This window comes from Heloderma suspectum, chromosome 4 (assembly GCF_057233095.1).
Source record: "Heloderma suspectum isolate Gila_16-S chromosome 4, 16-S_ref, whole genome shotgun sequence".
In the NCBI taxonomy this organism is placed as follows: domain Eukaryota; kingdom Metazoa; phylum Chordata; class Lepidosauria; order Squamata; family Helodermatidae; genus Heloderma; species Heloderma suspectum.
In genome coordinates, this window is record NC_139461.1 from 146,500,214 (window position 1) to 146,518,133 (window position 17,920).

At 44.1% G+C, this 17,920-nt stretch overlaps 1 protein-coding gene across 20 annotated transcripts in view; it reads left to right on the top strand.

Moving 5' to 3' along the window:
• Positions 1-17,920, top strand: part of ANKHD1 (ankyrin repeat and KH domain containing 1) — a 173,003-nt gene that overhangs the window by 24,607 nt on the left and 130,476 nt on the right. For all 20 annotated transcript variants that reach the window (XM_084850861.1, XM_084850870.1, XM_084850862.1 and 17 more), the window contains exon 3: positions 16,639-16,795. In XM_084850861.1, coding sequence (XP_084706987.1) covers positions 16,639-16,795 — 157 coding nt within the window. The remainder of the gene's footprint in view (positions 1-16,638; positions 16,796-17,920) is intronic.

Sequence of the window (17,920 nt, forward strand, 5' to 3'; positions counted from 1 at the left end):
TCTCCATCCCATAACACTAAACCAGTGGTGGGGAACCTCTGGACCTTCAGATGAGGATGGACTACAACTCTCACCATCCATGACCACAGGCCCTGTTGGCTGGGGATGATTGAAGTTGCAATTCAACATCTGGAGGGCTGCATGTTCCCCGTCTCTGCACAAAACCATGGTTTAGTGCTATGTCTGAGCTAGGCCAGTGTTTGACATTATATCTGAATTACAGTTTGTCTGCAATCTAGAACTGGAAATTATATTTAAACCATGGTTGCTAATTCACATTTTTACAAATCATGGTCTGTCCAGTTTGGATATAACAGCAAACTGATTTGAGCGAGCTTGGAAGTCAAGGAGGAAGTTGGAGCAGTCAAATAAAGGAGTGGGGATGAGGAGAGAAATATGCAAGCCTGATTCTTGGGCATAAATAGCCAAACCATAGCTTTGCTGTTGTGGGAACTGAGCCATTCTATTGCTTTTCAAATCTGTAGCGAGTTGACAAATTTTGTCCCCAATCCTGGCAAGAATAAATAAGTATAACAGTAAATAGTTTTGCAGTGTTACTTGCCTGTAGGTCCCATTAGTTTTGAGTATTAGAGAGTTCGTTTGTCTTTCTATTATGCTCACAGAACTTAAGTGTTGAAATTGAGTACCTCTTTAAAAAAATAAAATGAAACTCTTGTATTAAGATGGCTTTAGTACACTGAGCCATATTTGGCTTGGGGACAGTATAAAGAGCAGCCCTCTAATGTAGCGTGTCATGAGTGTTACAAGTTAACATGTCTTAACCAATTCCATAAAACGCTGTCCCTTCTCATTCTTGGTTCATTCTGGACATGGTGACATGCTTTAGTTATGTTGTGATTGGATTACTACAATGCTGTTTACATGGTGCTGCCTTTGAAAAACATCTGGAAAATTCAGCTCATTCAGAATGCTGTAGCAAGACTGACTGGAGCCAATTATTGGGAGCATGTGACTTCTCTACAGCTACAACTTCACTGACTTCCAATCAGTTTGCAGGCCCAATCTGAAAGCATTGTTTATGACCTTTAAAGCCCTAAATGGCTTGGGACTGGATAGTTAAAAGGACCATCTTCCATACAAGCATGCCTGTTTATTTAGACATTTTTCAGACAGTCTCTATCATGTACCACCAGTATTTGAGCTGTGCTTAGCAGTGATGTGATCCTCCTGAAAATATTCAACTGCTTGAAATTGACTGAAGTCTGATTTAGCATGACTTGTACTTAAGCAAAACAACAACAACATACCTTTAATTTTACTTCCCATATCAATATCTCTAATAGTAATTGAACTGGAATATTCAGGGAGAAATCAATAAAGTGCATGTAGTTTTAAAGTTGCATTCAAAGCTTTACTTAGAAATTATTTGTATTGGGATACTCATAAGTATTAAGACATAACAACTCAATTGCATAGTTTCCTTACATTATTTAGTGTGTGTGTGTGTGTGTGGGGGGGGGGAAATGAAGGAACTGAACTGTTAACATGCCAATTCTAGCATGTCTGAAGAGCTGTGCACGAATATATGCTTCCTAGGTATACTCACCTGTAAAGTCACCCGCAGCTTTGGTTTCTGGTAATTTGCTAAGTTACTAATTAATTCTACAGCACAGTGCATTTCTAGGAAAAATGTTCATCCTGTATCATTTGGAACATGAGAGAAAGACTTTTCTGTGACTATGTGTAGGCTTGGAACTCTTACCTTGGACAAGTGGTAAGAGCTGTGGGAAGGCCAGACCAACAGACTGTTTCATGATTTGAGACTAGTACTTTGTGGTCCAGTGACTTTGTGGTCACTTAAGAACCAAAGGAATGAAGTTGGTCCTGGCTTGGTTAAGGATTAGGCACAGAGTCCCTACCCATCAGTATGTATTATGAGGGGAAGCCTCATACATGTGCGTGCCTTATAGCAGGGTGGGCAACTTGCAGGCCATATGCAGCCACCACCACTACAGCATGCAGGAAGAAAATGGTTGGTTTGCTGCCAGAATTACTGGAGTGGCCACAATTCTCAGGTGTGCAGCCTTTCTGTATGTGCAGATCGCTGCTCTGGACATGGCCTCAATTCTAGGTGATGCTGTTGACCTTCACCTACAAGCTTATTTAGGTTCCTGAGCACTCTATTGGCTAGCTGGTTCTTTTTAAGACTGCTTGAATTATTAAGAACTGGGCATTGATGAAAGCATTCTCATACATTTGCAACAGATGTGTGGGGCAATATGGCCTAGCTACAGCTGTGTCATAAACTTCAATATATCCACCTAAAGAGGCTATCTCACCCCATCTTTGATGACCCTCCATTGCTACAAAAAGACCTTTCTCTTTTGGCTGGCATGTAACCTGCTGAGTTGAGTTTTCAAAAATCTTCCTGGTGTTAGTTTTGATTTGTTGTATTTACTGCCTTTTTAATGTTAGCTTGTATTTTTATTGGTATATTAATGTTGGGTTATTTTATTTACTTATAAATTTCTTACATCTAAGCATTTCTAAATGGTATACACAATTAATAGAAAAATAAAAATAAAGACCAATAGGTAGAACACACTGTAGCTGCATAAGATGCATAAATAAATGGATCTTCAACATCTGCCTAAAAATAGAAAGTGTTGGCACATGTCTAAAGTCAAAAGAAGATTATTCCACATAGTGGGTGCCACTAAACTAAAAGCCATACTCTGAACAACTGTAGAGCAGACCTCAGAGGTGTGTGGCACCAGCAGGAGGGCCTGATTGTAAGCTGCCTTGAGCATTTTAGTGCAAAGGTGGGATAGAAATATTTTTAATAAATTGCAATAGTGTGTAAATATTTTTGTAGATAACACTGTAGTATCCCACCCTTTGGAAAGAAAGCATGTTAAGGCATCACGGCTGCTAATGGTATTAAACTGAATAAACAAGTTAATAAATCAACTAAGGGAAAATGTGAGCTAGATAGAGTCCTGGGATTTTTATTGTTGATTCTTTAAATTGCTTTTTTGTGTGAATGGTTTTTATATTATGTTTCATAGAGAGCTTTGGCTATTGGGCAGTATAGAAATGTTAATATTAATTTTAATAATAATAATAATAATAATATGTTGAAAGTCTGTGTAAAAATGTCTTACAGCTTCTGACTATAATATTTGCATCTTCATGATTATATGTTGTTTGGTTGAAGGCTCATAAACACCTGCAAATGGAGCCAAAATTTTAATGGGTGTATGATTGCTGTATAAATAACTGAAGATGTAAAGCTCAAAGACCAACTAAAGAATAGCAGTAGGATTCTTCTACAACCCAATAATAAATAGAAACTTACATGAATACCTAGACCAAAAATCACGTCCTAATATTTCCTCCAAATCATACTTAGGGAGCAATCCTGTGCCCCCTCCGCCGCCCTGACAGTGTTGGCAGGAGCATAGGATAGTTTGGTTTTCCGGCTCCAAGCTCGAAGACAGGACTCCGACCTTGGAGCCAGGAAACCACACTCCCCGCCCCTCCCCCTCGTGTCCAGCATGCAGAAAACCGTGCTAGCTACCTCTCCGCACTTGGAAAACGGAACGTGGAGATGGAGAAAAGGCATTTCTGAGGGAGGGGAGGAGACGGGGTGGTTGTGATACGATGTATTGTACGGCCGCCCCAGCCTGCTTCTCTCCCCCTTTGAGGCACTATTGCTAGATAGGCGAAATTGCCTGTGTAGAAGAAATGCAGGGAAACTGGAGCACAGAGGCAAAGATTGCCTCCGCTGTCCTCCCGCCCTGCATTGGATGGTCGGCAGCCTCCGAGTTTGGAGACTGCCGGCAATCCACATAGGATTGCGCCCTTAATAGATTTCCTGCATAAAGCCATGTATGGTGATTTAGTATTTCTGCACTATTTAATTAAGTTTAGCCCTTCCAAGGAATGTAAACCATCTTCTCTAATGCAATTTGTAGCTGCTATGATAAAGCTCATTTCCCAAGCTTTTACTCAACCAGAGTGAATTAGGTTGTCCTAATATTTTTCTAGTACTTCTTGCTCCAGCTGTCCAGCTGTAACTAAGCTTTTTGCTGGAGCAATTCTTCCTACTTCATAGATAAGGTGCTTTTTAAACTGAGTGCAATTTGTCAGCATGGGTGGGGTGGAGCTGCTGCTACAGCAAAATGTGAAAGTTGTGTGAATGGTTCTCTTACACATGCATAGCCCATTGTGACCAGTTTGCACGGCACTTTGCAGATAAAATTGATCGCATCTCCCATTACTAGGGTGAACAAACTGAAGCTTAATCCAGAGAAGGTGCTCCTGGTTAGTTAAAGGAAGATCAGGGAATAGGGACTCAATGGGAATAGGGACTCATCCTTGTGCTGGATGGGGTTGCATTCGCCCTTGAAGACTCATGATCACAGTTTGCGTGTACTCCTAGACTCAACCCTGAACCTGATTGTTTCTTTCACTGGCAGTTTTCCTTCCCCTTTATTGATGGCTTTCTAAAGGCTCCTTTTCTTAAGCCAAGAAATTATTGAACTTTTAATTTTTGTTAATAGTTGGAGAAGCCTTTGGCTGGGATAGTTCTGATCTTGGCATTCAGACACCATTTTGGCAGAACTCTTTTACAGCCTTTCTCACTGAGGTGGGGCAGAAAATTATCCACTGCTATATTTTTCTGTGGAAAATTTTCTGTTTCTAAAATGCATTGTTTCATAAAATTCATAATATAAATAGATAAAATACAGTACATTTGGCAATTTCAAAGTTGTAATTAACTATTTTCAGATAACTATACCTCTTGTTCCATATGTTCCATCAACTAAGATAGAGAATTGGAATTGCCGTTGTTGGCTCTCAACCCTGCAACCTCTGTGGTTTGGATCCAAAATTACACTGGATCACCTGTGCTGGTGGAAGTGGGCTTTCCCACTGTCTCCTTCCCACAGCAGCCCCCTGAAAATGCTGCACAGAATCAGGAGATCCTGCTGAATGGGATGAGCTATGGTGTAAGTGGGAAGGAGATCCCCCAAAATCAGGCAGAGGGACCTTCCGCAAGCAGAGTCATTCCTCTTGCAGAAGGCAGATCCTGGATCCAACCCCATGTATCATAGAATCATAGAATAGTAGGGTTGGAAGGGGCCTACAAGGCCATCAAGTCCAACCCCCTGCTCAATGCAGGAATCCAAGTCAGAGCATCCCTGACAGATGGCTGTCCAGCTTCCTCTTGAATGCCTCCAGTGTGGGAGAGCCCACTACCTCCCTAGGTAATTGGTTCCATTGTCGTATTGCTCTAAGAGTCAGGATGTTTTTCCTGCTGTTCAGCCAGAACCTGGCTTCCTGTCACTTGAGCCCATTATTCCGTGTCCTGCACTCTGGGATGATGGAGAAGAGATCCTGGCCTTCCTCTCTGTGACAACCTTTCAAGTACTTGAAGAGCGCTATCATATCTCCTCTTCTCCAGGCTAAACATGCCCAGTTCTTTCAGTCTCTCCTCATAGGGCTTTGTTTCCAGTCCCCTGATCATCTTTGTTGCCCTTCTCTGAACCCTCTCCAGTTTGTCTTCATCCTTCTTAAAGTGTGTTGCCCAGAACTGGACACAGTACTCCAGATGAGGCCTAACCAGTGCTGAGTAGAGGGGAACTAGTACTTCCCAGGATTTGGAAGCTATGCTTCTATTAATGCAGCCCAAATTAGAATTTGCCTTTTTTGCAGCCACATCACATTGTTGGCTCATATTCATTTTGTGATTGACAACAATCCCAAGATCCTTCTTGCTTGTAGTGTTGTTGAGCCATGTATCCCCCATCTTGTAACTGTGCATTTAGTTTCTTTTTCCTATGTGCAGAACTTGACATTGATCCCTATTAAATGTCATTCTGTTGTTTTCTGCCCAGCGCTCCAGTCTATCCAGGTCACTTTGAATTTTGTTTCTGTCTTCCAAAGTATTAGCTATCCCGCCCAATTTTGTGTCATCTGCAGATTTGATCAGCATTCCCTGCACCTCCTCCTCCAAGTCATTCATAAAAATGTTGAAGAGCACTGGGCCCAGGACTGAGCCCCACGGTAGCCCACTTGTTACCTCTCCCCAGTTTGAGAAGGTCCCATTGGTAAGCACTCTTTGAGTCTGATTCTGTAGCCAGTTGTGGATGCATCGGATTGTTGTTTCATCTAGCCCACTTTGAGCTAGTTTGCTCATCAGGATATCATGGGGCAGTTTGTCGAAAGCTTTGCTGAAGTCGAGGTATATGATGTCTACAGCATTCCCACGGTCCACAAGGGAATACAAGGGTATCTGTTCAGCTGAAATGGAGAACAGGCTCTACACACGTAGGGTCTGTGCACTGTGGCAGTTTGCACCTTCTTCACAAGACATGGAATATGGCATGTGGCTGCAATGCACAGAACATAAGAACAGAGTTTGTACCCAGGAAATATCTATATCTCTAAAGTACAGCTCTTGTGGTGTGTTAAAGTTAATATGTTAAGTATTCAGTGCCTTCATTTCTCTCAGTATTTAAACAATATAAGGGGATGTGCGCTATTGGATTGTCATGTCTTAAAGCAAGGTGGGGGTCTTTTCCGGCCTGAGGGCCACATGGCCCCCATTGGAAACCTGTGGGCTGGAGCCAAAAATGGCCAGGGCTGGAGCCACCACCCATACTCTTCCTTGCATACCCATCTAATTCTCTACATTCCCCCTGCGTAGCAATTAGGCTTTTGAAGATCCTTGATTGGCATCAATGCAGGTTTTTAAAAAGCCTAATGGCTGGGTGAGGAGGGGAGAGTGCAGGCCAGATGGGGAGGCCTCTTGGTCTGTATCCAGCCCATGGTCTGTTCTTACAATTATTTTCTTTTACTAGTTTTTACAAGTAGTCCAATATTTAAGCCAGCCTTCCTCAACCTGGTATCTTCAAGACGTTTTGGAGTACAACAAAGAGAGCCAGTGTGGTGCAGTGGTGAGAGTGTTGGACTGGAGCCAGGAGATCCAGGTTCTATTTATTTTTATTTTATTATTAAATTTATTACTCGCCCATCTGGCTGGTCACCCAGCCACTCTGGGCGATGTACAGCATACAGTAAAACAGTTTAAAACAATAAAATTCTACAATAACAACATTTTCTAAAATACCCTAACCCACCCCAAATGCTTGCCTGTACAACCACGTTTTTAATGCACGATGGAAGCTAATTAAAGAGGGGGCATGACGGAGTTCCCTAGGCAGGGAGTTCCACAGAGTGGAGGCCACCACAAAAAAGGCCTTCTCCCTCGTCCCCACCAGTCTAGCTGTCCTGGCTGATGGGACAGAGAGAAGGCCATCCGAGGCTGATCTTGTTAAGCGGCCTGTCTGGTGCTGCTGGAGGCGCTCCTTAAGATAGGCTGGGCCGGAACCATATAGGGTTTTAAAGGTCAAAACCAACACCTTGAATTTGGCCCGGAAAACAACTGGTAACCAGTGCAACTCCTTCAGCACTGGAGTGATGTGATCTCGCCGGCGGCTGCCTTTAATCAGGCGAGCCGCCGCGTTCTGTACCAGCTGCAGCTTCCGAACTGTCTTCAAGGGTAACCCCACGTAGAGCGCATTACAGTAGTCTAAATGAGAGGAGACCAGGGCATGTACTACCGATGGCAGCAGATGGTCGGGAAGGAAGGGGCGCAGCCGCCGTATCAGATGGAATTGATGCAGCGCTGTCCGGCTCACAGCTGACACCTGAGCCTCCATGGACAGCTGGGAGTCCAAAATGACCCCCAGGCTGCAGACCTGGTCTTTCAAGGGTAGCCGTATCCCATTCAACACCAGGTCAACATCCCCCAGCCTCCTCTTGTCTCCCACCAAAAGTATCTCGGTCTTGTCAGGGTTCAGCTTAAGCTTATTCCTCCCCATCCAGCCACTCACCATCTCCAGACATTTGGACAGGGATTCTACGGCCAACCTTGGTGAAGATTTGAATGAGAGGTAGAGCTGCATGTCATCCACATATTGATGACACTGCACCCCAAACCTCCTGATGATAGCCCCCAGCTGCTTCACATAGATGTTAAATAGCATCGGGGAGATGATGGAACCCTGTGGCACCCCACAAGTGAGTGGCCATGGGTCCGAAACCTCCTCTCCCAGTGCTACCCTCTGGTACCTGCTGGAGAGGAAGGACCGGAACCACCGCAATAAGGTGTCTCCAATGCCCAACCCCTCCAGGCGGTCCAGGAGGATACCGTGGTCAACAGTATCAAAAGCCGCTGAGAGGTCGAGGAGAACAAGGAAGGAGCATTCACCCCTATCCAGAGCCCTCATATCATCTACCAAGGTGACCAAGGCCGTTTCTGTCCCATGCCCAAGCCTGAAGCCCGACTGAAATGGGTCTAGATAATCAGTTTCTTCCAAGTGTGCCTTCAACTGCATCGCCACCACCCGCTCAATCACCTTGCCTTAAAATGGCAGATTTGAGACTGGGCGAAAGTTGTTCAGAACTTGGGGATCCAAGGAGGGCTTCTTTAAGAGCGGTCTTATCACTGCCTCCTTGAGGGCTGATGGCATCACTCCCTCCTCAAGGGAGGCATTCACCACTGCCCTGATCCCCTCACCCAGTCTCTCTCTACAGCCCATAATGAGCCAAGATGGGCAAGGATCAGGTAAGCAGGGGGTCGGCCTTACAGATGAAAGCACCTTGTCCACTTCATCAGGAGGAAGAAGCTGGAACCGATCCCACAAAACCAGTTTGCTACAGGCCGCCTCTTGCTCACTAACTGTATCCACAGCGTGCAGAGTAACACACCTAATCTGATCAATTTTATCTGCAAAGTGCCTTGCCAAGGCCTCACAGGAGGCCTTAAAATGCTCCAGTGGTTCTGGAGCCACAGGACCGACCAGGCTCCGGACCACTTGGAACTGCCTCCTGGGACAGCACTCTGCAGACGCAATAGAGGCAGCGTAATAGTCCTTTTTTGCTGCCCTCACCGCCATGTGATAGGCTGAAGATACAGCTCTAGCCCGTGTCTGATCGTCTTTGGAGCGAGACTTCCACCACCGGCGCTCTAGCTGTCTCACCTCCTGTTTCAGAGCTCGTAACCGTGGATTGAACCATGGTGCAGTCCAAGCCCTGTTCAGGGGGAGAGGGCGTTTCGGAGCCACCTGATCTAATGCCCCAGTGATTGCGGCATTCCAGCCACCCACCAGGGTCTCGACTGAGTGGCCATTGGTGTGCCCCAAAGAATCCCCAAACGCGTTCAGGAATCCATTTGGATCCATAAGATGCCTGGGGCGGACCATTTTAATGGGTCCTTCACCCCTGCGGAGGGGTTGTGGAACCGAAAAGTCCAACGTCACCAGATAGTGATCTGACCATGACAAGGGGGTGGTGGATATACCCCCGACTTCCAGATCACTCCCCGCTTCTCCAGAAAGAAACACAAGGTCTAGTGCATGACCGGCTACATGGGTGGGCCCAGTTAGAATATGGTGCAGCTCCCAGGAGGCCATGGTCTCCATGAAGTCCCAAGGTGCTCCTGTGAGGATGACCTCCGAATGTACGTTGAAGTCCCCCAACACCAATAAGTTAGGGGACTTTACACGCACATCAGAGACCACCTCAAGCACCTCGGCCAGGGAGTCAGTCATGCAGCGAGGTGGATGGTACACGAGCAGAATCCCCAGACTGCCCTTCAGGCCCAACCTCCAGTACATGCACTCAGCAACCTTGGTCTCCCGGAGAGGGGGTCTGGTGAAGACCAAGGACTCTCGGTAGATAACAGCCACTCCCCCTCCCCGATCCCCAGCCCTTGGCTGCTGTGCATACGAAAATCCGTCTGGACACATGGCTGCAAGGGTTGGAGCAGCAGCCTCGGCCAGCCAGGTCTCCGTAATACATGCCAGGTCTGCACCCTCATCCAGGATCATGTCATGGATGAGGGAAGTTTTCTGGGTAACAGACCCGGCATTGCAGAGCAGCAAACGAAGGCCAGAAGATGGGGTCACGCCTCCCCCAGCCATCCTTTGGCTCTGGACAGGCCCGGAGCAGGGGACAGATACTACACATCTCTCCCTTGTTCCCCTTATCTGGCATGGCCTGCCCCTAGCGCTCCGTCACTTGTCCATGGAAGCTCAATGGGTGACTTTGGGCCCATCACAGACTCAGCCCAGACTACCTCACAGGGTTGTTGTTCTCCATTTTATCCTCACAACAGGAGGATAATTTAAGCCACCTTGGGTTCTTTGCAAGAGGAAAAAAAGCAGGGTGTAAATGCAATAAATAAAAAAAACTCCCAGCTTTCCTGACCATTGGTCATGCTGGTCATGCTGATTCCCTAATCAAATATTTCAGTTTTAACATTTGAAAATGAAACTGCCTTATACAGAGTCCAGTCATTGGTGCATATAGTTCAGTATATTCTTCTCTTGCAGTAGCAGGACATTCAGGGCAGACAAAAGTAAAGTAGTTAACACAAGGTATAGTTTATTTATGGAATTTAGTGCCATAATATGTGATGATGGCCACTAGCTTGGATGATTTTAAAAGGGGGTTAAACAGATTCATGGAGGATGCTCATCAGTAGCTACAGGTCAGTATGGCTATGTGCTACCATGAGGTTCAGAGGCAGTATGCCACCGAATTACCAGTTGCCAGCGGGGAGGGCTGTTGTGCTCATATTCTGCTTGTGGGCTTCCCAGAGGCATCTTGTTGGTCACTGAGTGAAACAGGTTGCTGGACTAGATAGACCTTTGGGCTGATATAGCAGGGTTCCTATATAGCAGGGTTCTGATGTAGCAGGGCATTGACAAGGTGCTTGGACAGGTTCGTGCAACCATTTCTGTACTAGATCCTTGCCCTCTTGACTTATAAAAACTGGCAAGGAGGGAACAGCTTACTGGGCTAGGGAGGTGATCAGTGCTGCCTTGTGAGAGGGAGTTGTCCTGGGCAACCTGGAATTGGCGGTGATGAGACCACACCTGGATCCTCCCTGTATCCGGAACATCTCAATAACTTTAGGCTGATGGCAAATTTTCTTTCCTGGGCAAGGCCCTTGAGCCAACCAGCTTCAGGAACTCTTCAAGGAGACCGATTGTCTGGATCCATTTCAGTCAGAGTTCAGGCCGGGTTTTGGCACAGAAACGGCCTTGGTTGCTTTGTATGATGACTTATGTCACAAGAGAGACTGAGAGTGTGATCTTGTTGATTCTTCTTGATCTCTCAGCAGCTTTCGATACCATCGACCATGGCATCCTTCTGCGGTAACTGTGTCTGAGCTGGGAGCTGGGGGTACTGCATTGCAGTGGTTTTGCTTCTACTTGGATGGTCAGTTCCAGAATGTGGTCCTTGTGAGATATTGCTCAGCCCTATGGATTCTCCAGTATGGGGTTCCACAGGGGTTGGTTTTGTCCTCCATGTTACCTACATGAAACAGTTGAGTGGGATCATCAGGAGTCTTGAAGTGCATTGCCATCAATATACTGATGACACGCAGCTCTATTTCTTCTTTTCAAGTTTCATCAGGTGAGGCTGTGAATGAGCTAAATAGTGCCTGGCTGTGACAGTGGATTGGATGAAGGCTAATAAACTGAAGCTCAGGCCGGGCAAGACTGAGCTGCTGTTGGTGGGTCATTCTTTTGGTTGCTCAACCTGTTCTGGATGGTGTTGCACTCCTCCTGAAAGAGCATGTTCGTAGTTTGGGGGTTCTCCAGAAGCCATCATTGTCACCTGAGGCTTAGGTGGCCTCAGTGGCATGGAATGCCTTCTACTAGCTTCTGCTGGTTGCCCAGCTATCTGGACAGAGACAGCTTTGGCTATTGGGCGGTATAGAAATAAAATAAATAAAAATAATAAATGAAATAGATAAAAATAGCAAATAATATTAAGAACAGCAGAACAACCAAGTAGTTAAAATGTTAAATTAAGATAAAACAAGAGATGAACAAGGATAAAAGTTTCTGTTATAGCAGACATTTAAAAGTTCTTCGTGGTCTTTATGCATCACACATGTGGGCTCTGTGCCTGCTTGGAGGCTGAATTCAGGAAGTTTCTGTAACTAAGAAAGTTTTGGCGGGAACCCCTACCATCCCAGGGCACATGTCCCTAGTGGGTTCCTGCTTATTCCCTCAGTTCTCTTTCAGCCACCATTGCGTGCACCTTGCAGGGAAAGCTCTCTTGTTGTTTCACTGTTTCAAATTGTTTTTGGCAAAACTGTAAGTTTCTTCCTTCTTCTATTAAGTATTTATATCTGTCTCCTTGTTTCTTTTCTTTTGGTTTTGCATCTTTCGCAATTGCTCTCACGGGCATATGACCCTCGGGGCCCACTTTGAAAGTGCACCTGCTGCAAAGCAAAACTGCCACTCTTAGATGGGCACTCTCTCTACCTGTTCTGCCTTGTTGAAGGACATGTTGTTGAGGCTTGCCCTCATTGTAAAGCCTTCTCAAAGCAAGTGAGAAGAAACAGGTCAGATCTGCTAAAAGCAGCACTTTGGAAAAGAGCATTGGAATCGGTAGGGGAGCCAAAAGATATGGCAAACCCACCAGTCTTGCCCTGATACAATCTGCTTGCCACGCAGAAGCCTGCTCCAGTGTTGAGGTCATTACCCCCTCAGTGTCGTACTTCCCTGAGTACACAAGATCCCCCCACTCAGGGCTGATTTTTGATGCTTACACTGGCGAAAAAACTAACAAAAAAGGTGGAAGTCTCTAAGTAGGCCAATCTGTCTTTTTCACATTCAAAAAATAAGAAGAGAGAGACTTCTAAGCATGATCCTGCTCAGGATCGAGCATCAGGCCCCTTGGCTGCCTCTTACTCTGTGCAAGTGCCTCGTGACTGAGATTGATACAGGCTACGTCAGCCAGCACTCCAACTCGAGATGAAGCGCCAACCATACAGCTTGCTTTGGTACAGGCCTCTTGGGATTGACAGCGACTGTCCATACCAGCTGCATCTCCCACTGCTCTACCAATGCCTTCTGCTTGGATGCAGTCACCTGCACTGACAATCTTACCCGCTGCTCCACCAATGCTATTTTCACCTATTCCAACAGTGCAGCCAATGCTGGGAAGAGAACCCATTTCAATAACACCCAAGTCAGAGGGTGAGATCCAGGCCCCATCTCCGATGGAACCTTTCCCTTGACCACTTTGTCATTATGTTCTAGGGATGTATGGATTTTGATAAATCTGTTCCATCTGTGTTTTGCGGATTGTCAAGCATCTTCCATTGTCCGCTCATTGACAGAATTGGATTTTTTAAGGGATGTACGAGAATTTAGTTCCACTAGTGTGCACTTGTGCAAATCCCTTTAAAAAGAAAAAAACTGATCCAAAGAAACTATGTGAATTAGAAAAAACAGGCCAGAATCCCTGGTGTTACTTGGTGTTATTGGCATCCTTGCTGCATTGTGCAAAGAGCTCATCAAAAATTTATAAAACAACCTGAAATACATTTTGCAGCTAAGATATCAAATAGAATGAGCTAGAATAGGTGTAGGCAACCTTGTGCCCTTCAGATGTTTTGGATGACAGTACCCATAATCCCTGACCATTGGCCATGCTGGCTCAGGCTTATGGGAATCGTAGTCAAAAACACCATGAATGTACCAAGTTGCCTACTCCTGGGCTAGAGAGAAGCTTAAAGGCAAATATGCTGAAGCAACAGGTATCTCCCTTTGCAAGTATCCTTTCCTGCTTTTTATGCCAATTGTCAGTAGGTTCCATTCCTGAATTTAGAGCCTGATATAAAACCTTAACAAAACAGCAATTTGAGTTACTTCAAAAGGCAGCATTTTTGTAACAGTAATAGCTACCAGTTGTTTTGCACATCAGGTGGTAGAAGGGCTCTATACAAACCTTTATCCTCAGGACAAGGGAGAGAAGCAAACAACGAAGCCAGCTGTCATCATTACTGTCTCTACATGCTGCAGCTCTACCAATGACGACTGGTTTCTTCCCTCTTACAGGCTATTTGCGGACAAGATAAGCTTTTTCTTTAAAGGGGTAGGAGCGAGATTTAGGGTCTGCAGTTTTATTATGGTCTTTCTTGTTTTTCAGAGCTATCTGTACTCCATTACTACAGATTGTGAGTTCTCTCAGGACAGTGATATGACTGTGAACTTGCTGTAAGCTATCCTTGACCCAAAGGATCAAGGTGGGCTATACATTTTATGCTTTATATCACTGAGCTTTGAGGCATGTAGCCTGCGGGCTAGTAAGAGATAGGGAGTACTTTTTCTCTGTAGGTGTTAGCTCAGTTAACTAGGGTGGTCAGTGTAGCCTGGGTTTTGCATCCTAGAACATATTAGGAAGAGAGGTTCAGGGCAGCCATATTGGCATCTGTGTATATGTTTGTCAAATGTAAATACTTTGACTTCAGCAAAGGCTTCATTCATGCATAGAGTCTACTGCGGATGAGAATGGAATCACTGAAATGGCTTGTTTGAAGACTGGTTGTGTAGCTGTAGTGTAAAGAAAACTAGTGTGGTGTAGTCGTCAAAAGTGTTTGATTGGGACTAGGAAGACTTTGAGCCGAGGTTCAGTGGATTACCTTGGTCCATAACTTATCTCGCAACACTTTTGTGAGGATAACGTGCGGGGGGTGGAGGGTGGCACATATACCCTGAGTTCCTTAGAGGAAGGTTGGGATAAACATGTAATATATTACCAGCAATGAGAGTGGAGAACTGGATACTTAATTGGTAGTTGCTCAGCGTGTCTAGCAAGACACACTGAGCCTGCTGCTTTGGTTCTGTTTAGACAGTGCATGTTTACTTCTGCATATATGTATCATATGTAGTTAATGGATGGGTACTCTCATACCCTGGAAGGAGGAACCAAACTTGCCCTGAGTACCAGTAGTTTTCCTTACTATCTAATCGTGTTGTCAGATTAGGATCAAGAGGTGACATTGCCTGCTTGTGGAAAATTGACCTTTGGTCCTCAGAGAGATGGGCAGTCCTTTACCGAGGCTTCTGGAAATCTGGGATAGTTTGTCAGTTGGCTGAGTGAGGGAGCTTCTCTTTTGGAGGTGATGCACAGCAATAAGTGGAGGCAGGAGATCCATTCTTCAGATTTGAAACTGCAATGGGAGACAAGCTATATTGAGGTACTGTCAGGTAAACTATTTGCTAGGGGCTACACGTAGGGGAACACTGCCTTCCTGCAGTTGTTTTCTCTTGTAACTATGCTCATGGATTACATACTCTGGAGTGTGAATTCAATGCAGATGCCAAGTTTTGACCCTGGTGATGTGTTTGCATGTATATGAACCTTTTGGGCAAGGTTACCAAGTGTGTTGACACTTGGCCAAAGTCTAAAAATGTTGTGGTGTAGGTTGAAATTCAGTATGGTTATATATTGACAAACGTGTATTTAGGTTTTGTGCAAACTTAGTCTGGATCCCTAGTAAGAGGCAAGTTCAGACATAGTGGCCTACAGAGTACATACTGTGAATTATGTTTCTTCAGATGGGATCTTGTGACAGTATACTTTTATTTATGTATTCTAACTTTGGGATAATCCACTATGATCAAGAAAAGGTTATGAATGAGAGGACTTGAACAGTTTTGGTGGGAAACTGATTAGATGTTGTAGAGCTGGTTTTAAATTTGTTTTTCTGCTAGTCTTATTTAACCAAATGTTTAAAAAGAGTATCAGAACTAACTCAGCCATAGCGTAAGAGAATTTGATACATTCTGGCTGGCTTTTGGTTAAAATTTTAATGGCTCTAAATGATTATTTTACAGGCTTATTTGCTTATGTTGGGTCTTCAATGCAAATACAGTGATTCTAGATTTTTGTATTTCTAGACTAGATAGTCTAAACCCTTACTACAGTGAAGGATATATAAAGTAAAATGTGTGCTAAGCATATTTGCTTGAACACTGGGTATTGTTCTCCTTAACAGGGAAGTTATGATGCTGGTACATGTGGCAATAAAATATACATTTTTTATATTTGACAAAATTGTAGCTTTAGGTTCTGTACAAGATTTCAGAAGCAAATTATCTAAATGTAAAAAAAAGTTTTTTGAAACTGGTCAATATAAAAAAAACCCACTAACATTTTAAAACATTTTAGCATGGTGTTTCAGCAAAAGGCACAGGATTGGAGCCAGACTTATATTTCGAGTCGACCCATTGAAATCAATGGAACTTGAGTTAGTCATGACTAACTTTAAGTCCAGCTGATTCCAGTAGGCCTAATTAAGTATGACTAAATCTGGAACCAACCCATAGTAAAGTATCTATAACACTTCTGAGTACATTGAACCTGAAGGAAATAAATTAATTTATATAGCCAAGAACATCAAGTGTTTTGTCCTTTGTATTTAATTTACCTGAAATTTTGAGAAATCTCTGCAATAAGCTTTAATGATTAAAGTAACTAAAATAATTGAAGTCTCAAATGCACATGCCATCAAGCTTTTCCACTTTCCTATACTTTTCCTAGTTCAGAATGATTTTTTTTATACAAATATAAGAAGTGGAATTAAGTGTGTAATGAGAATTGTCCAGTCTTAAAGCTAGCTTTGCTTTTTCAAACTTCTGATCTTTTAGGAGTGAAGTAGCTTCTAATTTTCTGGCATGTATGCAACTGACGACTTTAACTAATAGTGCATGTGGCTGAAGTTTAAAATAGTGTCTCTGCATTTTTTGTGTGGTTTTCATACTAACCTGATTGATGAACGCACATACGCTGAAGGGATTGGTAAATTGTCCACTGCCGATGGTAAAGCCTTCGCAGATCCTGAGGTGCTCCGAAGATTGACTTCTTCTGTTAGCTGTGCATTGGATGAAGCTGCTGCTGCATTGACACGGATGAGAGCAGAGAACAATCACAATGCAGGACAAGTGGACAAGTATGTATTGAGTTTGTGTAAATTTTGTTTTGGTTCTGTCTGTATTTGACTTGAAAAGCTGAAACATTTGTGATGAAACTGTTCAGGGTGTAGAATATTTTGTTACTTGCTCTTGATTTAAGCAGCTTATAAAGCAACACATATTTGAATTTCAGAAGTGCAAGCAGAAGTATAAACTGAATTACTGACTACTTGCTCAACTTCTGACCCCACTCAGAGCACTGTGCCAGCCATATTAACCCCTGAATAAGGCTCCAAGGAGAGATTCTTTAGTTGGGATGGAGAGCTGATGTAGTGAGGGCAGATAATGTCATGAGGCAGAGCATCAGACTTCCACATGTTGACTTCTGAAGTATCTTAATATATATGGTAAATTTACACAGTGTACAGTTTCATGGTATTCTTCTCAAGTGAAACAATTTAGGACATGCGAAGTGCTCAAAATAGGTATTGTGCAATCTGTAGTTTTATATAGTTGAAGTAGTGAAGCTTCTTGCAGTTATATCAGAGGACATTCTTGAATATTCTAGCAGCCCAGGGAAGTTTTTGGAAGCAGAAGTGTACCCAGTGAGGGAAGAGAGTTGTCAGCTTAGCTGGGATTTAAACCTCACACAGCCCCTATGAACAGAGGAGCTTTGTGAGCCAGGTTGAGATTGGGAAGTAGTCTTGGAAAGTAAGGAAGGTGAGGGCTCAAGAGACCAGAGGCAGGATGCTGAAGAAAGCAGATGGAGTAAGAATGCTGGGGAACAGGAACATGAAGGAAAAAGGTAGGTAGAAGGTGCAATTAAGTATGTGAAGCATTCTCTACCACTTACTGCTATGCCACAAAAACTAACAGCAGCTAGGCATGCATGAAAAGAATCCAACTTTAGGGTCCAAGGGGCAGTGGAATGAGGTGATGAGGCTGGGTTTTACATATTGATTTGAACTAACCAACTAGTTCTTTGGCTGCAGACTTCTGGTAGAGAGGATTGTTTCAGGAACAGAAGACTGCATTTAGTGCTGGTTTTGCTGTACTGATTTTAGTAACTTCAGAGAAAAATTGTGTAGGAGCAAATTTGGCTTGCCTAACTTGTGAAATTCCAGTGTGTGAAATGGGGATACGATTTATTCATAAAGCACCTC